Source organism: Capra hircus, chromosome 29, assembly GCF_001704415.2.
Source record: "Capra hircus breed San Clemente chromosome 29, ASM170441v1, whole genome shotgun sequence".
Classification (NCBI taxonomy): Eukaryota; Metazoa; Chordata; class Mammalia; order Artiodactyla; family Bovidae; genus Capra; species Capra hircus.
The window spans coordinates 9,851,472-9,875,814 of NC_030836.1; the positions used below are offsets into that span (position 1 = coordinate 9,851,472).

The following is a 24,343-nucleotide window of genomic DNA, read 5'->3' on the forward strand; positions in this document are numbered from 1 at the left end:
AACATGCCTCAGGAGCTCATGGTCTAGTAGGTGATACAGACATTAATTTAAAAAAATCATATAGTGAGTCCTCAACAAACCTGTGTTGCAGGAATGACTTAGGAAGTTTATATGGTATGTCAGGAGCTATGCTGGATGAATTGCCTTTCTTCTCTGCAGGTCTTTATAGTTTACAAAGTGTTTTCATTTGTGGTTCAGTTCAGTTCAGTTCAGTTCAGTCACTCAGTCATGTGCGACTCTTTGCGACCCCATGAATTGCAACACGCCAGGCCTCCCTATCCATCACCAACTCCCAGAGTTCACTCAGATTCAGGTCCATCGAGTCCGTGATGCCATCCAGCCATCTCATCCTCTGTCATCCCCTTCTCCTCCCGCCCCCAATCCCTCCTAGCATCAGAGTCTTTTCAATGAGTCGACTCTTCCCATGAGGGTGGCCAAAGTACTGAAGTTGCACCTTTAGCATCATTCCCCCCAAAGAAATCCCAGGGCTGATCTCCTTCAGAATGGACTGGTTGGATCTCCTTGCAGTCAAAGGGACTCTCAAGAGTCTTCTCCAACACCACAGTTCAAAAGCATCAATTCTTCAACGCTCAGCTTTCTTCACAGTCCAACTCTCACATCCATACATGACCACTGGAAAAATCATAGCCTTGACTAGACGGACCTTAGTCGGCAAAGTAATGTCTCTGCTTTTGAATATGCTATCTAGGTTGGCCATGACTTTTCTTCCAAGGAGTAAGCGTCTTTTAATTTCATGGCTGCAGTCACCATCTGCAGTGATTTTGGAGCCCCCAAAAATAAAGTCTGACACTGTTTCCCCATCTATTTCCCATGAAGTGATGGGACCAGATGCCATGATCTTCGTTTTCTGAATGTTGAGCTTTAAGCCAACTTTTTCACTCTCCTCTTTCACTTTCATCAAGGGGCTTTTTAGTTCCTCTTCACTTTCTGCCATAAGGTGGTGTCATCTGCATATCTGAGGTGATTGATATTTCTACTGGCAATCTTGATTCCAGCTTGTGTTTCTTCCAGTCCAGCATTTCTCATGATGTACTCTGCATATAAGTTAAATAATCAGGGTGGCAATATACAGCTTTGACATACTCCTTTTCCTATTTGGAACCAGTCTGTTGTTCCATGTCTAGTTCTAGCTGTTGTTTCCTGACCTGCATACAGGTTTCTCAAGAGGCAGATTCCCATCTCTCTCAGAATTTTGCACAGTTTATTGTGATCCACACAGTCAAAGGCTTTGGCATAGTCAATAAAGCAGAAATAGATGTTTTTCTGGAACTCTCTTGCTTTTTCCATGATCCAGCAGATGTTGGCAATTTGATCTCTGGTTCCTCTGCCTTTTCTAAAACCAACTTGAACATCAGGAAGTTCATGGTTCACATATTGCTGAAGCCTGGCTTGGAGAATTTTGAGCATTACTTTACTAGCGTGTGAGATGAGTACAATTGTGCGGTACTTTGAGCATTCTTTTGCATTTCATTTCTTTGGAATTGGAATGAAAATGGACCTTTTCTAGTCCTGTGGCCACTGCTGAGTTTTCCAAATTTGCTGGCACAGCATCATCTTTCAGGATTTGAAATAGCTCAACTGGAATTCCTTCACCTCCACTAGCTTTGTTCACAGTGATGCTTTCTAATTCCCACTTGACTTCACATTCCAGGATGTCTGGCTCTAAATGAGTGATCACACCATCATGATTATCCGGGTCATGAAGAACTTTTTTGTACAGTTCTTCTGTGTATTCTTGCCACCTCTTCTTAATATCTTCTGCTTCTGTTAGGTCCATACCATTTCTGTCCTTTATCGAGCCTATCTTTCCATGAAATGTTCCCTTGGTATCTCTAATTTTCTTGAAGAGGTCTCTGGTCTTTCCCATTCTGTTCTTTTCCCCTATTTCTTTGCATTGATCACTGAAGAAGTCTTTCTTATCTCTCCTTGCTATTCTTTGGAACTCTGCCTTCAGATGCTTATATCTTTCTTTTCGCCTTTGCTTTTCGCCTCTCTTCTTTTCACAGCTATTCGTAAGGCCTCCCCAGACAATCATTTTGCTTTTTTGCATATCTTTTCCATGGGGATAGTCTTGATCCCTGTCTCCTGTACAGTGTCACGAACCTCATTCCATTGTTCATCAGGCACTCTATCTATCAGATCTAGGCCCTTAAATCTATTTCTCACTTCTACTGTATAATCATAAGGGATTTGATTTAGGTTATACCTGAATGGTCTAGCGGTTTTCCCTACTTTCTTCAATTTAAGTCTGAATTTGTTAATAAGGAGTTCATGATCTGAGCCACAGTCAGCTGCCAGTCTTGTTTTTGCTGACTGTATAGAGCTTCTTCATCTTTGGCTGCAAAGAATATAATCAATCTGATTTTGGTGTTGACCATCTGGTGATGTCCATGTGTAGAGTCTTCTCTTGTGTTGTTGGAAGAGGGTGTTTGCTATGACCAGTGTGTTCTCTTGGCAAAACTCTATTAGCCTTTGCCCTGCTTCCTTCCGCATTCCAAGGCCAAGTTTGCCTGTTAGTCCAGGGGTTTCTTGACTTCCTACTTTGCATTCCAGTCCCCTATAATGAGAAGGACATCTTTTTCGGGTGTTAGTTCTGAAAGGTCTTGTAGGTCTTCATAGAACCGTTCAACTTCAGCTTCTTCAGCGTTACTGGTTGGGGCATAGACTTGGATTACCGTGATATTGAATGGTTTGCCTTGGAAACAGAGATCATTCTGTCATTTATGAGATTGCATTTGTGATTAGCTAGGCTCAAAAGAATAGTCAGGCTTCCTGGGCCAGTTTGCCCATTTCTTAAGCTTTCTCTACTATATGTGAAGTGAAAGTCGCTCAGTCATGTCTGACTCTGTGCGGCACCATGGACTATAGCCTGCTGGGGCTCCTCTGTCCATGAAATTCTCCAGGCCAGAATACTGGAGTGAGTAGCTGTTCCCTTCTCTAGGGGATCTTCCCAATGCAGGGATCGAACCCAGCTCTCCCACATTGCTGGCGGATTCTCTACTGTCTGAGCCACTAGGGAAGAACTTTCTCTATTAAAAGAAAATGGAATATAGTTCTAAAGGTACCTTTCTTCCAAGGATATCTTGTAAAATATCTTTCTTCCTCAGCTACTCAATTTAATTTCTCTGTTTTTCTAATCTCCAACAGTCTCTGTTCTGATCATGACTTACAAAGCCTTGGACTTTCAGTAAGTTACTAGGTACCTTTCCTTGGGAAGTCATTTAAGCCTTCAAGCTGGACATACTCACCAGAGAAGGTCACAAGTGCTTTGCAAATTTAAAGTGCAATAGGAACATAAAGCCTGATTAGTTTGAAGGTGAACTGATAATCAGTATCAACTGCATATTAGATGGTTTGGTTATATCAGGGAAGCACTTTGATACTTGGAAATGCTCAAGGTCGTGACATTATACATGCTCTGAGACAAGCTTAGAAAGTACTGAATTAAATTAAACATCATGGTGCTGTAATAAATGAGGAGGTGAATAGGTAACATGGTGCTTTTTTAGTATTTCCATATAAATGAACCCCACAGACAGTTATCTAATTGAATGGACTAGAACATGGGTTTTATTTGTGTTGTTTAACTTGAAAATTATCTAAAGTTTATTACACCAGTAGGGTAACAGTTCAGAGGAAATTTTCTTTTAATCATAGATAATTTTGTGCCATTTTTCTTCTCTGAACACATATTTGCTATGAATTAAAATTTTTTGAATTCTTTAGAAACAGTGCTCTCATTTTGGTAAGATAATGGCATGTCAGTTTCTGAGATATTCATCTGTTTAGCAATCAGGAGAATATTGAAATGAGAACCTGAAAAATTCATGAAAGGTAGAAGAGTCTTACATGTTCACACATTTTCAAATTTTTTATTGTAGGAAATGCACTTTTTATAAAAAAGTAAGAGGGATTGGGAGGGTTGGGTAATGGTTGTACTGCTATTTAAAGAAGCAATCCTAACATATGAGGGTCCCAAGACATTTTCTCTTGTTGTCATTCATGGGCGAGTTGACTTTTTCTCCCCCAGTGAGAGGGAAAACTGATTTTCCATGTTTATTGGTCATTCCGTGCTGTCACTCACTTCTCTCTTATTCCCGCCCCCCATTCTCTTTCTGCCCTGTTTCTTTCTGCTTCAAGTCTGGCTCTGCCTCTGTGTCTGAGGATGAAAAAGAAAAAAAAAGTATAATTTATCCAGAGTGATGCTTGTCAAGCGCCTCAGAGGCAATCTCTGCAGCAGTTTCACTGGAAGAAAGGGAGGGATTTGGGGAGAAGGGGGAGGGTTAATCGTTTGCTGTTAAAACCCGCAGAAGGGAACACAGAGCTCTGCCCACATAATAAGTGCCTGCAGGCAGCTAGTGAAGAGGGAAAAGTTTGGGAAAACTCTTTTTTTGTCTCTCAGATTGTGGAACTTCGGTAAACGCTTTGAAACCTCCTCCCACCCCGACTTTCTAATATACTTATTTGTCGAGATATTCAGGTTGTTTGTGTATGGTCATATGTCAGGAAGGCACATACAGGTACACAAATAAAAGAAGAAAGCTGACATTCTCTAAGTGAAGCCTTCAAGCCCTCAGTTTTTAAATCGGCACCTTTTCCAGCTGTTAGTCATTTGTAAGCTGTTGCCCTTGTGAGTTGAGATGTGATGCATGCAGCGCCGCACGCACCTTCGCTTTTCAGTCATATCTTTCGAGTCATTTAGACTGCCGGGAATCATGCTCATAATAAATAGCTTTTTATTACCCAAAGCCGCTCTTCTGGCAGCAGAACGCCAGCCCTCTGATAGATGGGCCGCGGAGTTTTTTGTGTTGTGCTTACTCAGAGTTGTTAGCAGCAAAGAGGAAGGCAGCTAAGGGGGGACTTTGGCAGAGATCTTATGGGTAGACTGAAGGCGCAGATCAGAATTCAGAAACGGGAACGAGAGCTGAAATGTGATTCTCTGGTGCTTGGTGTAACACTCCTCTCCACGCTAGAACTGTGCGAGGCGCTCCGGGAGCCTTGTTCCGATCACGGAATCCACTAAAGGACCATGCAGCCGCGGAGCCCCGAAAGCCGTCGGGAAGTTTTGCCGGAGCTGATTTCTAGGGGATTTTCCGGTGCCTAGGAGAATCCTGCATGCCTTGAGCTCTATGGAGGAGGGCTCGAGTTTCCCATGAGGGGCCCCCTTGGAAAAGCCGTCTGTGCAGAATCCAGGCTCTGCTTCTTTCTGTGTGCTCTTTACCGAAAGGCTTTTCTCACCTTTGCTGATTTGCTGGTGTGATTTCCATGTGCTGAGTCCTGTGTAGGGATCCAGGATGGATTGCCTGTGCATTGTCACCACAAAGGTAGGATAGGAAGCAGAGCTGTTGTCGTGTGCAGCATTTTTCTATTCTTATTCTGGTCCTGTGATTAAACAGCTCTGGTTGGTGCTGCCAGTTCATGAGATACAATGATTAGTATAATTTACTTTGCTGGGCATTTTGTTCCCCACAAGGGTCTGAGGGTCCTGTCTTTATTGGTTTTCAACTTCTTAAAGTGATATTGTGTGTTTGTGCAAATGAAAGGAGAATGTGCCTGTGCTTTTTATGGCAGGATTTGCTTTTTGCATCTATTTATAGCTCAATATTAAAATATCTGTAGTAGTATTGTAGCTCAAACATCATTTTAACATAAAATATCTGGGTAGTCTTTCTGAATGTGTTAATTAGCTTTTCATTTAAAGACCATGTCTTCTCTGCTTGAGGAAGCCAATCAGCTTTACCGTGGCTTGACATATTGTTTCTGATTGGAGAATTCTGATATTCTGCATTTTAGTGATTTTTTTTAAAGGAAAATTTCTTTAGATTCTGATTTGAAACAAACACACACAATATTTAATGTTGAAATGCTTCTATTTTGTTAAGAAGCAAATTAAGTATTTGTATTGTGAGAAATAGAAACAAAAGTGGGAGTGGAATAAAATCAATAGGCAATTCTCTTATGGGTTTACACAAAGTAGTTAAACATTTCAAGCCCATTTTATGTTATTCTGTCAGTCCCGGGCAATGTATTTCAATTTCATCATCATTGGTTATTTAAATAGAAATTACTATTATTTTTAGAAAAACTAATTAAGACGCATTAATTCATTAGCTCCCTTTTCATTCTGCATTTAAGCATAACATGAGTTAATTTGAGCTATATCTTTTAGTATCTCACATTGATTGGGCATCCATTAAAAATGACGAAATAAATCGCTTAGTGCATGAGACTCATAAGTATGGATTTCTTGCTGTGATCCCCTTTCATTGCCAAAGAAAAGATTATTTAATTTCGAACACACCAACCATGTTCTCCACAGTATGACTTTAAATTTTTTGCTTTTACAGATTATATTTCAGAGAATCTTAAGGGATATCTTCCTGTAAGGCCTAGTATCACATGGTAGCTTCAGTTGGTGTTAATGGACTTGAAGCCTAAAACTGCCAGTTGGGTTAGTGGACCAGGCCTCAAAGTTAGATGAATACTTTCTTTTATTTAAAAAAATTGCCAAGCATCTCATTCAGTTTTTCCAATTGTCAATGAAAATAAACTAAACTAAAATGATTTCTTTAGAAAAGGTAAGTGGGACTTTGTATTTCCTTATGTAATCCAGGAAGTAGTCTCTGAAATATGTTTTACTTTTCCTGAGGTGTTATACCTGGTGTTAGTTTTCTTGAGAGAATGCTGTCAAATCTGACCTACATATATTTCATAATTATTTAAAAATCAGAATAATTGGAAATACTATAAAACATAATTAGTACTTTAAAAATGTTATAAAAATTTATTAATTAGAACTCAAAACTGGAAATCTATTGCATTAAACAAAGTAAATCAACACTGAAATCTGTTTCCTCAATTTGAAAAAAATATAATCTAATTAAAAAACATGTCATGTGCTATATATCCATTTATCAGAATATTAATGACTACAAGTATAAGGTAAGAAACATTATTATTCTGCTTTAAATGCTGTATCAGAAATAAATGTTACTATTACAGCGTTTTGATTTATCATGTAAATTATACAATTCAACAGGATAAATATCCATGTGAGATTTCATGAATATTCTGAATTAATTATGTTGATGCCTATTTCTAGGGCGGCACATGTAACACCTCTCTAGGACAGAGCTGCTTACAACAAAGTTATATTATGATGTTTGAAAGTGAAAGTGAAGTTGCTCAGTCATGTCTGACTCTTAGTGACCCCATGGACTGTAGTCTACCAGGTTCCTCCGTCCATGGGATTTTCCAGGCAAGAGTACTGAAGTGGGTTGCCATTTCCTTCTCCAGGAGATCTTCCTGACCCAGGGATTGAACCCGGGTCTTCCGCATTGAAGGCAGACGCTTTACCATCTGAGCCACCAGCAAAGTCCTATTATGATGTTTAAGTGGTAATTAATGTATGGTTGATTTAAAAGCTGCATATGGGTGAGGAGACTTCCTCAGGGACTTCAGAATTCAAATCCTGTTCATTTCAGCCACCTCCACTGATATTCTTTTTTATTTTGCCCCAAGTGACTATGTACTTGAGATGCCCTTGTTCCACTTTCTTGGGACTTTTTGGCAGGAAACTTGCCAACAGCTTGGCAGTTTTCATTCTATCTCAGTTCAGCCCCCATCACGTTCTCCACGAGGAGTCCACCTTCTAGCACTTCTGGCTGAGAGGCTGTCTTCGAGTTTTGCTCTGTTGACACTTTCTGCGAGACTGGAACTGCTGACTAACTCTCTGGTCTGTCCAGGCTCAATCTCATCTATGGCACAACTCAGTGAGCACACGTGACCACCACTCCCATCGGAGTGTTCAGTGGCAGGAAGCACGGGCACTTCCACTGGCTCTCTCTTTCCTTCCTATCTCGGCATGAATGCACTTAACTGTCCCCTTACATCTTCTGACCTCTTGGCTCTCTCTCCATTCTCCCGTCTGTTGTACACACTGTGGAAATAAATTCCTCTTCATAGCTTGCTCTACAGTCTTAAGAATAATTTTAGAAGATTAATGAAAGGAGAGATTATGACAAATCGAGCCGAGGCACTGCATAATGGCAATATAAAAGGATCCATTAGACATACCAGAGGAGTGTTTTTCTTTTTCGTTTTTCTGCATGTAAAAGGCAGGAAATGATTATGGCCTGTTTCATAATAAACTAACTGTCCCCCCCCCCCCAATAAAGTAATCCTAGATCTCACCCATATGACTCAGATTGCTTAAGGTCTTAAGTGCTCCAGTCTGACCAGACTGATTTGCAGAACCTTATAGTTTTGGGGTAAGATATTTTCGGCCAGAAAATCATCAGAGTAACTGAAAACTCAGATTTTCTTTCACATGGATCCCAAGGTCATTTCTGATGTTAAGATAAGTCACTTGTATGAGATTGAATCTTCTCTTTTGAGTGTTTTTGTCCAGGTCCTATTTTAGCCCTTTTGTCCCAAATGTCACTAGTGAGGAAAGAGAAGTGACACGACTTAGTTGAAGAGCAGAGCTCTGGTGCAAGACTTAGATTTAAATTGTTGTTCTCACATGTACTGACTTTAGGGCTTGAATAAGTTTTTAACTTTCCTGAATCTCAATTTCCTCATTTGTGAAAAAGATATGATATTACCTATATGTAAGCAGTGTGGCAGGAAAGTATTGAAAGTACCCAGCACAATATCTGGCATAATGAAAAAAGTAACTAAGGGATAATTTATTGATCAACTCCCAAGATATACCTTTAATTTATCCCTTTCTTTGAATATGGTCATTGAGAAAAATGTGGTCATCCCAATAAACACAATTTAGTGACTGATATAACATGTTTTATAGAATGGACAGTTATTAAATAGGTCTTTGATAATTAAAATATAATCCCAGTGATTGTGATCGCTAGAATACAAGGGTTCCCTGGTGGCTTAGTCAGTAAAGAATCTGCCTGCAATGCAGGAGACCTGGGTTCCATTATCCCTGGAGAAGGGATTGGCAACCCACTTCAGTATTCTTGCCTGGAAAATTCCATGGACAGAGGAGCCTAGTGGGCTACACAGTCCATGGGGTCACAGATTCAGACACCACTGAGTATCTAACACACAGAAAACAAGGAAAATAATGTTAGCCTCTGTTAAGCCAGAAACATGCTGTGAGATGACTGGTCAATAGGACATCAGTTCTGGATAGCAGGCAGAATATTTTGGGCTAAATTTAATAAAATGTGAACAGTTGGTAGAATTTTTCTCTTGCTATGTAGAAATTCTCAAGAATCATATGTAATAGCATATGGGGTTTGATATAAGAACAGAAGAAATGTGGAACTGTGAAAAAATCAAAGTAAATCTGTACTTTGTAACTTTGGACACCTAAAGGCATCTGAGCATCAGTGTCCCTTCCTGTAAAACAGGTGTATATTAATGCATCTCTGAGGTCCTTCCTTTTTCTATCCTAATCTAATGATATTCTAAAGTATATTATGTCTGCAACTAAAATTATTCATATACACTAAGTATCTTAAAAAGTAGTAGTGGGTGAATCATATTTCAGGTGCCCATTAATTAGACATTTTAAGAAGTTTTTAAAAATCTATAAAGATAGTTGCAATGTGGTGGCTCAGTGTTAGAAAATCTACCTGCCAATCCAGGAGATGATGCAGGTTCAATCCTTGAGTTGGGAAGATCCCCTGGAGTAGGAAATGGCAACCCACTCCAGTATTCTTGCCTAGAAAATTCCATGGACAGAAGAGACTGGTGGGATACAGTCCACAGGGTCGCAAAAAGTTGGACACAACTGTGCATGCACTCACACCCGTATTGTTATTCCTGTAGCTTAAAAAATAATTACATGATGGTGCTGTCATTGTTAATATGTGTAACAGGGTGACGTGCGTAATAAAATTCAAATAGCAGAATGAAATGTGGACCAGGCAGCATAAAAGAGGGTTTTCTTGATGTCAATACTACATCTGTTCTGTAAATAACACTTTTTATATTCATCAACCCACCATCTTTTTAAAAGAGCTACAGTCCTTTAGAATTTCTAAAAGGGAATAGCTGTTGCTGGGCATTTGGAAGATATTTTTGCTAATGCTAATATGTATTATTTATTATTTTTAATAGAAAAAGGGTTATATTGAACTCTTGTAAGTATATTAATCATGGAAGTATTCCCAACTATACGTGTTTTTTTTTTTTTTGAGGGAAACTAAAATAATTTTTATTTTCCAGAAGAGCTTTATGTAGAGAAAATGAAACAAATCACCGAGGCAACAAATGTTTTTTCTGAGTGGCTCGGTCTTCTTCGACAAAGCTATTTATTCATACGGTTATATAGTTGCATCTGCTCTCACGCAGCTAGAGAAGCAGCACATCCATTCATTCATCTTATTCATTTAACAAGTATTTATTGAATGCTTAATATATGCCTGACACTGGAAGGCACGGGGCTATAATGAACAGTCTGTTCTTGGGAAACTTTTAGTCTAATGGGAAAACAACCAATTATAGAAATAACAATGTGTGATAGGAGGTAAGCATAGGGTGCTTTGAAATGAGCACAGTTCAGTTCAGTTCAGTCGCTCAGTTGTGTCCGACTCTTTGCGACCCCATGAATCGCAGCACGCCAGGCCTCCCTGTCCATCACCAACTCTTGGAGTTCACTCAGACTCACGTCCATCGAGTCGGTGATGCCATCCAGCCATCTCATCCTCTGTTGTCCCCTTTTCCTCCTGCCCCCAACCCCTCCCAGCATGAAGTGAGCACAGGGCTACCTAAAGAATCTGCTGGTTTGGATTACAGGGTAGGTAGGGGTTTCATATCAGGAAAGGGTTTTCTGAGGAAGTGACAATTAGACTGAAATGCAGAATGGAGGGAACAATGGGGGAAACAGTGTTTTAGGTCAAGTCCCAGATGTCCCAGATTGCTAGAAGAGAGAAAAGTGGGAGAATGGCCTATCCCAGTGTGGCTTGGATGTACGGTATCCACTGTGAGTAGCAAGATAACAAAGGATGCAGAAAGAGTAGAGGCCCAGTCATAAATATCAAGCTGAGATATTATCTTAAAGGAAATAGAATTTTCCTTCCATCATTAACCCTGGTCTCAAATCCCAGTTTGCCCTGACTTCTCACGCATTTCATTTCTCTGATTTGAGCTCTCTCCTATTATCTGCCACATCCCCCTTTGCCCATCCTTAATGCCTGTTCAGTAAAAATAGTGGTTTTACCTTTCAGTAACTGGATGACCTCTGAAATGTAGTTTTCTCTTCTATAAAATGGTCCATATCTTTCAGGATTGTTTTGACAAGAACTACAAAGTACTTAGCATGTTATATTGTAGGGGTGTGTTACTTTTATTTAATTATGGTGCAAGTAGGGGGCCCTGTGAAGGGCCACAGTCTCCCCATCTTCTTGTCTTTTCTTGATGCTCTTCTCATATCTTTCCTGCCAGTGACATTGATCCTGATACATAACATCTCAACCAAGCATCTGCAATGTGGCAGGCCCACTTAACATAAATTGGAACAGGTGGCTTAATGGATCAGGAAAAATCTGCTGGGTGCCGGAGAGAGGCAGAAATACAGCTAATATTAGGGAAATGTTAATAAACTCTGGCCTTTTAGTATAGAAAAGAAGGGACAAGAGCCAATGTGAAAAGATTTTATGACTACATTAGTAACCTGGGATTAAGCATTTTAATTGCATAAAACACTTCAGCATATTAATTACATTAATATAATAGCTTAAATTTCCTTTATTAAGTATTCCATACAACTCCCAGAATGATCAATCTAATATAAACGTCCAACGGCATAACTCTCACAGGGAGGCCCTGCTTGAATTCAAGATGAGTGATTGTCCAAATTCTTACCTTAGTATGTAGATCTCCCTGGACCTAGCACCTCAGTTCTTCTCCTGTCTCATCTTCCTTTATTCTACTTTGAATTTTATTCTCCAGGAATGTTAAAAAAAATTCATGGACCAGACTCCTTCTATGTCTCTGCTACTTTCTCTGTCCTTCCCTAACTCATTGGCCCATTGGCCTTGCTGGCTCCACTCTGGTCTCTGAAGGCGCTAGCCGTGTTTCTGCTTTGGAGACCTGCGCTTTCTAGTCCTCTGTCTAGATGGCACCATCCATCTGTCTCAGTCTTACTTATCTTCCAGGTCTGGCTGTTCATGCCATAACATCCCCAAAATCTCCAGTTAGGTTTGGTATATGTAATACCTGGAACATATTTCTGACATGGAGACAACTTAACTCCTCTACTCCTTAGACCATCTAAGAAACAACAAAGCAGTTTCTTAGAGGGGATTCAAACCCAGGTCTTTGTCACTGATGACCGTGCTCCTATCCACTATCATTGTCTCTTGGTTAAGTAACTTCACTTTTATAATGTAGTTAAAACATACTTGTGATACTACATTTTGGATTTGGTTCCTCTGAACCTAAACATCTAATTAAATAAAAATAATGCACCCACATAACGGTTAATTTTAAGTTATTCATAATTAATTGTAGGTTTGTATTTTTTGGACACATATCCGTAGCTTGTAAAAGTAAACTTTTAGAAATGGAATAAGAATGTATCATATGAATCATACCAGTCATCTGTTGATACAGCTGTAGTAAATAGTCTTTCCTACCAAATCTGATTACCAGGATGTTATTCACAACATCAGCCCTTTCTTGACACTATGAGTAAAAGCTATGAGTGCTGTGAAGAGCTGTGAGTTTGGGAGGATTTAGGTAAATTTTCTTTTATGAGACAATAGTGGGTTTGCAAAGGAAACAAGTGCAAATCACATTTTGCAAGTCAAATAACATTTAAGTACATTTGTTGTGTTCAAATTTTTTTAAACACATAACTGTCTTTATAAAGTATAAAGTAATTTATCACTTCCTTTTATTATTTACCCATTATTTCATCTGAATGTTTGTAGATAAGATTTTCTTAAAGCAGATTATCCATGATTACAGCTTTCTGAGAGACCTGTCTCATTGCACATATGCATGTTTCACCAAAGGCAATTTGGGAATGTGTGTTTGCCCAAGGTTCAGAAAATAAAGTTATAGATCTGGATTTGCCAATTATTATGTTAGTAACTTTAGAAAATTTAGTTTACTCTCCCTGAGTCTTATTTTCTCAAGTCTGAAATGGGGATAATAAAACTGACTTATGCATACTTCCTTCACAGGATTATTGTAGAGAATCAAATGAGTTTACTTAAAAATTATAAAATACTTTAGACATGGAAAGGATGACTAAAATCATTGAAAGGAGGAAATCCTAGAGTAAATTAAAATCTTTTATACCATTAACATGCTAGGAGGTGGAAAAAAAATGAGAGCTGTATCCATCTATGTGTTAGAACTAATTTTATGTTAATTACAGGGACCCAAGCAAATTGGCCTTACAATTATTAGGTTTCCCAGAAAACTGAGTATTGGGCATTTGGACAGCATTTGACATCCACAACAATTTGGCTTAGAGTGGCTGCACAGTGTAGGGTTCAGAAGCATAGCTTTTAGAGTCAGATTCTTGCTGGAGTCCTAGTTCTGCCAATTATTAGTTCTGTTGTCTGGGCCGAATTACTTAAACTAAATCTCAGTTTCTTTATTTGTAAAATGAAATAATAATAAGCACTTCAAAGGAGTGTTGAGAAGATTAAATACAATGTTCACTGCCTCCACAAATATTTGCTGAGTGCATACATGTGCCAGGCAGTACTGTAAGCGGTAGAGGTGTAACAGTGGATAAAGCGGTCATGGCCTTGCCCTCAGAGGGCTTCCGTTAGAGTGAAGAGACTGGCCCTTACTAGGCACACAGATAGCAAACACGGTAGCAATAGCTGCTATAATTTAAAAAGCTGAGAAGTGGAATATAGAAAGACAGCTGAGTATAAAAGAGAGCAGAGCTATGTTAGATAGGGCAGACAGAGAAGTTCGAAAGGACCAGCTTTATGAAGATCTTGGGAAGAACATTATAGGCAAGCGGGACAGCGTAGGGCTTAGTATACCGGCTATACATAATGTATGGTCACCGTATAGCTGTGAATTTTTCTGTTTCTCCTCCTTATTTTCAACTCTTTCCTTTTCTCTTATTTAGGGAATCTGACACTTGAGGATAAATTTCAAACTACAATCACTAGCTCAACAAGTCAGTTACCACTGTAATGGCAAACTTTCATTACTTAGTCATGGTAATGGGGATTTCCTCTGGGCTTTCACGAATCTTTCCCAGGTTAATAGGTGTTTATTAATGAGAAAAAGAGACCAGATATTTTAACCTTTTCTAGTGTGCTTTCAAAATTAGTACCAGATTTGAAATCCTATGAAAATATTCTCCCCCAAATGCCTCTATTCCAATATTCCTGCACACGCATATCTATTTCTTTGCATCTAAGTAATTCAGTTCTTGAACTAAACTTTCAGAAGACACCAGGTTTTGTGAAAAAGTGGTTTGACAGTAAATGAACAAATTCTTTAGAGTTCTATTTACCCATTAAGTAATCTTAAGTCAAAAGTTCCAGGAAAACCACCATTCTTTGGAGCCTCATCCTCCTACTCTATTGTCTTCTCATTGAATGGTATGCTCCTTTCTCAGTCGTTATGGTTAGATAAATGCAAGTTGTTCCATCCTACCACAATGCCGTTTCCCAGTTGTTATTGTTAGAAAAGTGGGAATTGATCTTGGTTTTTATTTTCCCCTAAATTTCAATCTATCCCAATTCCCATTCATTCTTCCTACCTTCCCCCTCCTTTTACCCTCTACATTTTTTACAGTTAACTGGGACCTTCCTTAAAAAATAAAAATACATGCACACACATAGCTGTGTGTATACTTTGTGTGTATGTTGCAATTCTGGTTAATACCCTTCAGGAGTTCCCAGTACCCTGCTGCTGCTGCTGCTGCTGCTACTAAGTCGCTTCAGCTGTGTCCGACTCTGTGTGACCCCGTAGACAAAGCCCACCAGGCTCCCCCGTCCCTGGGATTCTCCAGGCAAGAACACTGGAGTGGGTTGCCATTTCCTTCTGCAATGCATGAAAGTGAAAAGTGAAAGTGAAGTTGTTCAGTCGTGTCCGACTCTTTGCGACCCCATGGACTGCAGCGTACCAGGCTCCTCCATCCATGGGATTTTCCAGGCAAGAGTACCGTACTGGGTTGCCATTGCCTTCTCCCCCAGTACCCTACTTCCTTGTTATTCAAAGTGTGGTCTGTTGACCAATTTCAATGGCATCCTTTCAGACCTTGTTGGAAACTCAGAATCTTGAGTCCCTTGCTAGAACTACTGAGTCAGAACTTGTGTTTTAGCAAGATAACTAGATGATTTGTATACTCAGTTGCTTTTGCACCCTTGCATTTAAGAATTGGCTTATTGGATAAAGTTTACTAGCTTAACCTCACATACATGGCCCTCTTTCCTCTGGCCCTTGTCTAACTTTCCTGTCTCTGATCCCGTCACTTGTCATGCCTTAGATTAAACTGTAGTCAATTATATTTAGTTCCCCAAACAATCTGAATTCCATTCTGTTTCTATGTACCTGCTTTTCTTTTTGTCTAGAATGCCTTTCAACTCTCTAGCCTATGCTTTCTTAATAAGCTTTTTTAACCTTTAAGGCTCAACTCAAATGCAGATTTCTCTGTGACTATCTTCATTGATACTGTTCTCCTGAACTGAGCTAGTCAGTCTTTGTGTCCTAAGTATGAGGTCTGTGTCTGTGTGAAAGTGAAAGTCACTCTCTTGTGTCCAGGCTCTTTGACTCATGGACTGTATAGTCCATGGAATTCTCTAGGCCAGAATACTGGAGTGGGTAGCTTTTCCCTTCTCCAGGGGACCTTCCCAACCCAGGGAAGATTTTCAAACCCATGTCTCCCACACTGCAGGCAGATTCTTTGCCAGGTGAACCACAAGGGAAGCCTCTATCTGTGTAACAGTCATCATCTAGTACAATTAGTTTTTACACATGTCTATCTCTTGCTAAAATGTGATGTCTTTGAAGGCAGTGGGGAAGTTATTAGTCATGTTTATAGCCACTGATCTAGTATGTTGCTGACAGGTATACTATAAGTGTTGATTGATTCTTTCATGTAAGAGGCATTTGGTAGACATTGCTAAGTAAATGAACTAGGAAGGAAGTGGATGGAAGCACTTCCTTCTTGCAACTTATACACACACATGTGTATGTTTATGTAGCATGTACTTCACAAGAAATACTGGTGAAAGGTATCTTTGTATTCTGATCAATAGAATGTTCAGTTGACAGGTGATTGGTGAACTTCTCTGTGAATGATTGCTGGACCTGAAATGATACTTGAGATGTCATTTTAGTACAAAAGAAATGGGATAAAAGAGGTAAAAGTCCTCACATACCCCAAGAATAATGGTAACTGTATCACATCTATGATAAAGCAACTTATAATGAGCATCATTTAAACCTTTAAGAGTCAAATATAAAATACTTGTAGCTCAGTGGCACATTTGTATTAATATTAAATAAAAGTGAAAGCAGCCAGATCAGATTTTCAGTTTGTTAAAAAAAAAAAAAAGGCCAACTTATAGATGTTTAGCTTCTCAGAGATTCTATATAATATGATACTTAACCTAGTTTTAGGGGAAATTATTTGACTTATAATATGTATATAATATATTTAGTATTTATATATAGGTTATATATATAAATATAATATATATTTATATATATTTGGTATTTATAATATATTTATACTAAATATAAAGGTCTGATAATTTTTATATAGTATATTTTAGTATAAAACATTAAATTTGTCTTAAAGCTGTACAACAGAAAATTTAAAAATGGCTTTATTGTCCTAAATCACTTGGTTATAAAATAATTGAAAAAATAATAAAAGTTGGTTTTTTTTTTTCCCCCAAAGCAGGATGTATTAGATTGCACTCAGCTTTCAGGGTACAAACTTGTCTAGGAACAGAATGGGAGTTCACAGCACTTCTGCCTTTTTTTTTTTTTTAAACATTGCTTTGCATTTTAGAGAACAAAATGTATCAGTACCATTGAATGTTTTTACCCCAAGTAACCTCCAAAAGGAACTTAAAAAAACATAATAATGATTACTGCTTGGAATTTATCCAACTATAAAGATGACATCAGCACTATGCAAACGGAGCCCCAAATAGGTATTCTGTTGTTTTGTGGTTGAGATAGGAGTTAAAATTTTTAGTCACTTTCAAATATGTTCTTAAATTATTCTGAAAACCCTAGACAGAAATGCCTCAGAATAATCAAATATATCACCTTTCCACATAGCAATAAGGGTGACAACAGAGATTCTCCCTGAAAACCACTGGCATGTATTTTTTAAAATTCCAAAAGTCAATTTTAAAGAAATGAATCCTATCATTTATTAACCATATCAGCAAGAATTGTTTTGGTCCGTAAAACACAGTTGAAATAGTATTAAAACTTACCTCCCCTATAGTTCATACTTTTACAAAGAGATATATAATTTATCACATTGTATTTATGGTATCTCCAAAAAAATTACTTATTTTCTTTTATTTATTTATTTATTATTTTTTAAATTTAAATTTATTTCTTTTAATTGGAGGCTAATTACTTTACAATACTGTATTGGTCTTGCCACACATTGACATGAATCCGCCACGGGTGCACACGTGTTCCCCATCCTGAAGCCCCCTCCCTCCTCCCTCCCCATACCATCCCTCTGGGTCGTCCCAGTGCACCAGCCGCAAGCATCCTGTATCCTGCATTGAACCTGGACTGGCGATTCATTTCTTTTATGATATTATACATGTTTCAATGCCATTCTCCCAAATCACCCCACCCTCTCCCTTTTCCACAGAGTCCAAAAGACTGTCCTATACATCTGTGTCTCTTTGCTGTCTCGCATTCAGGGTTATTGTTACCATCTTTCTAAATAGAAAATGTGAAGAGGAGTTAGAGATTTTCTTGCTAATAAAAAGTACTTGAAAATCCTTTGCTAAAGACACCATAAATGAAAATATACTTTTAGCAAAAAAAAAAAAGAAAAAAAAGAAATTCTCCCTCCCTGGTCTTTGTTATGACTCCTCTAGGATTTCAAGCTATAGTGCTTTCTTGCTAGTCCTTTAAAATAAAACTGTCCTGAATTAATACACATGTAATTTACTTAGCAATCTGAAGTTCTATTTAAATCGAGGACAGGTCTAATTGTTAGTCCTTCCCGGCTGACTTCTTGGTGTTGGCTATGGTGCCTGATCTACAAAAGCCTGAACATTCTTTCATTGATTAACGTTTGTCCAAAAACATGTATTCATAGGTGTCAGAAAGACAAGGCACATACAAAAATAATATCCATCTACCCCCCTTATCTTTGTGTTAGGCTTTGGCAGAATTTTTAATATCTGAGAAAAACCTCTGACAAGAGAGAACTAGGTACATTTAAAGTGATGGCATTCTATGCGTACTTTTCAGAAAACACTGTCCAATGTAAATGCAATTTTTGGAAACTCAAGAAGATTATAAGAACAAATTGATATGAACTGCATACTTAGTAGGTTATAATTATGTCTTATCAAAAGCTCAACTTTTTAAATCCTTTATTCTTTAGAAATATGGTAATTGTCCCCTTTCCTGTGTAGTTAATTATAAATTTCAGGAAGAATTAAGTCAGCTAAAACTCTTCACTGTTTTTTCTTTGTCTCTATGGTAGCAGTGAAAATAGAAATGAATTGCTTTGATCTTGTTTCTGAATGGCATTTCTTTCCTCAAAGGATGGGCCTTATTTGGCAGACCTGAGATTTTAGATATTTTTCATTAGCTGTTTATTCAAAAGAGGTGTTTTTTACAGATGAAGTTTAAAATGTGTCAGGAAGAAAAATGTAGCTTATTTTGAAAATCACAGGCTTTGTTTCCACAGGAGTTTGTAGTTTATGATATAATAGATCTGCCAATGAAAAATATTCATTGACTATGGTAGTAGATAATGTTCAAAGTTTCTTTCTTGCAAGGAGAAAAGTACAATTGTAGTTCATTTCGCTTGTCTCATCTTATTATGTCAGTAGGATGCAGTGACAGCATGCAAATATCAGTGTCATTTAAAGTATTTTACAAGACTGGATTTTTAATCTTGTGTTTAGAAGCTTAAATTACTCTATTGAATCTAACTCTACGTAGCAATAATTCAACTTTGGAGATTTCAAGAGCTTCAGGGATTATTGGAAGATGTTCCCACAAAATTCTATAATATATTTCTTAGAAATATTTACAGACCAATTATTTCAAATATGTGTTACCAGACTGCAGAGTCAATTCTAGCTCCCAAATTTAGTCATCCTAAAACTGTTGCAGTATTTCAGATGTTCTTTCCAACTTAAATTGAAAACTTAGATTTAAAAATCCTGATGTGTGTAAAGTACTTTTGTATAAGCGGGAGACCTGGGTTTGGTCCTTGGATTGGGAAAATACCCTGGTGAAGGGAAAGGGTACCCACTCTAGTTTTCTGGCCTGTAGAATTCCATGGGCAGTCCATAGGGTTGCAAAGACCCGGACACGACTGAGCAACTTTCACTTTCATAGTTTTTCTCATTTAGTTTTCATAGTGAACATGTGAGATTTGTGAGATACATATTATTTTATATTTGGGGTGAGAAAACAGGTTTAGAGAAGCTAGTGGGATAAGGGGAAAATCTCTGTTTAATAAGATAAATATTAATCTTATTAACTTATATGGAGAAGGAAATGGCAACCCACTCCAGTGTTCCTGCCTGGAGAATCCCAAGGACGGGGGAGCCTGGTGGGCTGCCGTCGATGGGGTCGCAGAGTCGAACACGACTAAAGCGACTTAGGAGGAGGAGAAGGAGGAACTTATATGTCTCTAATTAATAAATATATTTTATTATATAAATATATACGCTTACTCCTTGGAAGAAAAATTATGACCAACCTAGATAGCATATTCAAAAGCAGAGACATTACTTTGCCGACTAAGGTCCGTCTAATCAAGGCTATGGTTTTCCAGTAGTCATGTATGGATGTGAGAGTTGGACTGTGAAGAAAGCTGAGCACCGAAGAATTGATGCTTTTGAACTGTGGTGTTGGAGAAGACTCTTGAGAGTCCCTTGGACTGCAATGAGATCCAACCAGTCCATTCTGAAGGAGATCAGCCCTGGGATTTCTTTGGAAGGAATGATGCTAAAGCTGAAACTCCAGTACTTTGGCCACCTCATGCGAAGAGTTGACTCATTGGAAAGGACTTTGATGCTGGGAGGGATTGTGGGCAGGAGGAGAAGGGGACGACAGAGGATGAGATGGCTGGATGGCATCACTGACTCAATGAATGTGAATCTGAGTGAACTCTGGGAGTTGATGATGGACAGGGAGGCCTGGCGTCCTGCGATTCATGGGGTCACAAAGAGTTGGACATGACTGAGTGAACTGAACTGATATACACTTCTGATTAGAATGTATATTGGACCCTGGGTTAAATATACTCTATTATTATTTTATATAACCCTTCTAATAATCCTGTAAACTGGGTATTATTCTCTCCACTTTATGGATGAGAAAACTGAAATTCACAGAGTTTAAGAAACTTACTCACAGAGCTAAAAAGTGACAGATTTAGCATTCTAAATGTGGATTCTAAAATAATGGATTCCTCATTGTTTTAAATGCTTTCTTCCACTGCCTTTCAGGATCAATAATTTAATGTTAGAATGAACTAACAACTCACTTCAAGTACCTGGCATCTAATAGTACTCAATAAATATTATTTTATTATGGACCTGGGAAATGCCTTCTTCCAGGGCCCTCTCTCCATTGATGCTGTAAAATAAGTTACAACAGTGACTCTCATATATAATAAATATTTAAATGTGGTCTGCTTTGAACAGTCAGAGCTTATATAACTCATCATAGTTAATTTATCCAGGTATCCAAATGATTAGAAAATATTTTCACATGGCATATTTAATCCTCTTATGTACTGGTTAGCACCTCTGCTAACCCAGGCAAATGCCTGCTTGGAGAGTCACAAGAGATTTTGGAAAACGTGATCATGACTCAGCATTGCCATCACTGTCTACTGAAAAACTCTCTCTCAGCATTCATCATCCTTTGGAGAATGGGTCAGCAGCATTTTTCTCATTTGCAGAAGAGCTGAATGCATGATTTCCCAGCACGATGTCAATCTTACTAAGGATTTCTTCAGACACTAGTTAGGCCAACTCATTTTAAACATCTTTGACACCTGAGAAAATACTAATAAAAGGAAGCAAGTACGAAGATAAGCCCAGGAAGGGATAAAGTTGAATATTGAGGAATTAAGCCCAAAATGTAATGACAAATGTTAATGCTGACCTTGAGTGGGTTTATCATCTGTAGTAGATATCTTGAACGAGCAGGATGTAGTACTAGAAATCTTCTTATTTGGGCTCTCTGTTGTTACTTTAAAACTTCTTAAATCAGAGTAGAGTTGATGAATGATATTGTGTATTGTATGTGTACAATATAGTCACTCACAATTTTTAAAGCTTATACTCTGCTTACTGTTTCTATACAATGTTATCTATATTTTCTGTATTGTACAATATATCCTTGTAGCTCATTTTATACAAAATTGTTTATTTAAAGCTTCTTAGTGTCAGTGATCCCTACTTTGGTCTCTTCATGAAAACTCAAGCAGCCCATGACTTTCCAGGTACTTGCAAAGAATTAAAAGCCCTACAGTCACTTAAAATCACAAATTCAGCCTCAATTAAGTAATTTAAATTGTCCAGTCTCAAACATTAATCAGAACTCTGAACACTTTTCTTGATTAAATATTCTCTTTTTCTTACTATGGGGTCTTCAGATAGAGTGTCTGCTTTGGGGTAATGCTATAGGTAGGGCTAGGTTTTTTTTTTTCTTCTTTCTCATTTGCTAGTTGATTATTGATCCCTCCAGGTTTGAAGCATGGTAGGGAAATTTTTAAAAAGGAGAGCAGAAAGTTATTACAATGGGATTGTCATATTTTTTGCTCTCTGAGCCTGACATCATCATAATCATAATAATAACAAAAACAAAGAAAATAGCTGAAGCATATGTAATGTTGATTATGTCTAGAAATAATTCTAGGCACTTGTATTAATTCTTTTAATCTTCATAACTGAGACAAAGAGAGTTTAGCAATAGACCCTGGGTCATCACTGTTGTGGGTCTTAGGGAGTTTCTCTTTCTGGGCCTGCCTAAATTTCCTGTGGGGTCACCCAGGTGGTTTACTGGTAAAGAATCTGCCCACCAATGCCAAGAGACACAGGTTTTGTCCCTGGGGCAGGAAGATCCCCTAGAGAAGGAAATGGTGACCCACTCCAGTATTCCTGAGTGGGAAATTCCATGGACAAAGGAGCTTGGCAAGCTGTAGTTCATAGGTGACAGAGTTACACATCTTTATGGCATATTAGGAAACTAATTGGATGAAAATCTTTATTTCTTTAAGTACAATTATTTATATACATATGTATATACACAAACATGTATGTATGGATGAATGTATACATACACCTTATATAGCTCTATAAAATCAATGATTTGAAGGTATACTAAGAGTTGTCTTTTTCCCCCAATTTTTTGAAATTTATGTAAATATATTGAAGCATATATTACTCAGTTCAGTCACTCAGGTGTGTCCGACTCTTTGTGACCCCATGAATCGCAGCATGCCAGGCCTCCCTGTCCATCACCAACTCCTGGAGTTCACCCAAACTCATGTGCATCGAGTCAGTGATGCCATCCAGCCATCTCATCCTCTGTCGTCCCCTTCTCCTCCTGCCCCCAATCCCTCCCAGCATCAGGGTCTTTTCCAATGAGTCAACTCTTCACATGAGGTGGCCAAAGAATTGGAGTTTCAGCCTCAGCATCAGTCTTTTCAAGAACACCCGGGACTGGTCTCCTTTAGGATGGACTGGTTGAATCTCCTTGCAGTCCAAGGGACTCTCAAGAGTCTGCTCCAGCACCACAGTTCAAAAGCATCAATTCTTTAACGCTCAACTTTCTTCACAGTCCAACTCTCACATCCATACATGACCAATGCAAAAACCATGAACAGATGGACCTTTGTTGGCAAAGTAATATCTCTGCTTTTGAATATGCTATCTAGGTTGGTTATAACTTTCCTTCCAAGGAGTAAGCATCTTTTAATTTTATGGCTGCAGTCACCATCTGCAGTGATTTTGGAGCCCCCAAAATAAGGTCTGCCACTGTTTCCACTGTTTCTCCATCTATTTCCCATGAAGTGATGGGACCAGATGCCATGATCTTTGTTTTCTGAATGTTGAGCTTTAAGCCAACTTTTTCACTCTCCTCTTTCACTTTCATCAAGAGGCTTTTGAGTTCCTCTTCACTTTCTGCCATAAGGGTGGTGTCATCTGCATATTTGAGGTTACTGATATTTCTCCTGGCAATTTTGATTCCAGCTTGTGCTTCTTCCAGCCCAGCATTTCTCATGATGTACTCTGCATACAAGTTGAATAAGCAGGGTGACAATATACAGCCTTGATGTAGTCCTTTTCCTATTTGGAACCAGTCTGTTGTTCCATGTCCAATTCTAACTGTTGCTTCCTGACCTGCATACAGGTTTCTCAAGAGGCAGGTCAGGTGGTGTGATATTCCCATCTCTTTCAGAATTTTGCACAGTTTATTGTGATCCACACAGTCAAAGGCTTTGGCATAGTCAATAAAGCAGGAATAGATGTTTTTCTGGAACTCTCTTGCTTTTTCCATGATCCAGCCGATGTTGGCAATTTGATCTCTGGTTCCTCTGCCTTTCCTAAAGCCAGCTTGTACATCTGGAATTTCACGGTTCACATATTGCTGAAGCCTGGCTTGGACAATTTTGAGCATTCCTTTACTAGTGTGTGAGATGAGTGCAATTGTGCAGTAGTTTGAGCATTCTTTGGCATTGCCTTTCTTTGGGATTGGAATGAAAACTGCCCTTTTCCAGTCCTGTGGCCACTGCTGAGTTTTCCAAATTTGCTGGCATATTGAATGCAGTACTTTCACAGCATCATGTTTTAGGATTTGTAATAGCTCAACTGGAATTCCATCACCTCCAGGTTCATGGCATACCTTTCTCTGGAAGGCCCTCTACTCCTCCTTTCACTCCTAAAATCTTCACTAGAAAACTGAAGTATCTTCTCTATAAAGCCATACCTGACTCAGCCATTCACAGTTCGAGAGTCTAGCCTTTGGCCTCAGTTTCTCTGCACCATTTTTCAGGGTCCTTGCTCATCCCTTACTCCTGACCCTAAAAATGAATGAGATAGATCTTTTTCATCTGTTCATGTCACATTTTATTTATATCATATGGTATACCATATACCAGCTTTCATGTTGCTTTATA

The 24,343-nt window shown here is 38.5% G+C and overlaps 1 protein-coding gene across 11 annotated transcripts in view; it reads left to right on the forward strand.

Moving 5' to 3' along the window:
• DLG2 (discs large MAGUK scaffold protein 2) overlaps positions 1 to 24,343 on the forward strand; it is a 2,364,981-nt gene that overhangs the window by 496,390 nt on the left and 1,844,248 nt on the right. Inside the window, exon 1 of one of the 11 annotated variants that reach the window (XM_018042826.1) lies at positions 4,928 to 5,345. The exons of the other annotated variants lie outside the window; for them this stretch is intronic. Coding sequence (XP_017898315.1) covers positions 5,316 to 5,345 — 30 coding nt within the window. The 5' untranslated portion in view covers positions 4,928 to 5,315. Of the gene's footprint in view, positions 1 to 4,927; positions 5,346 to 24,343 lie in introns of those variants that run through there. 11 annotated transcript variants of the gene reach the window in all.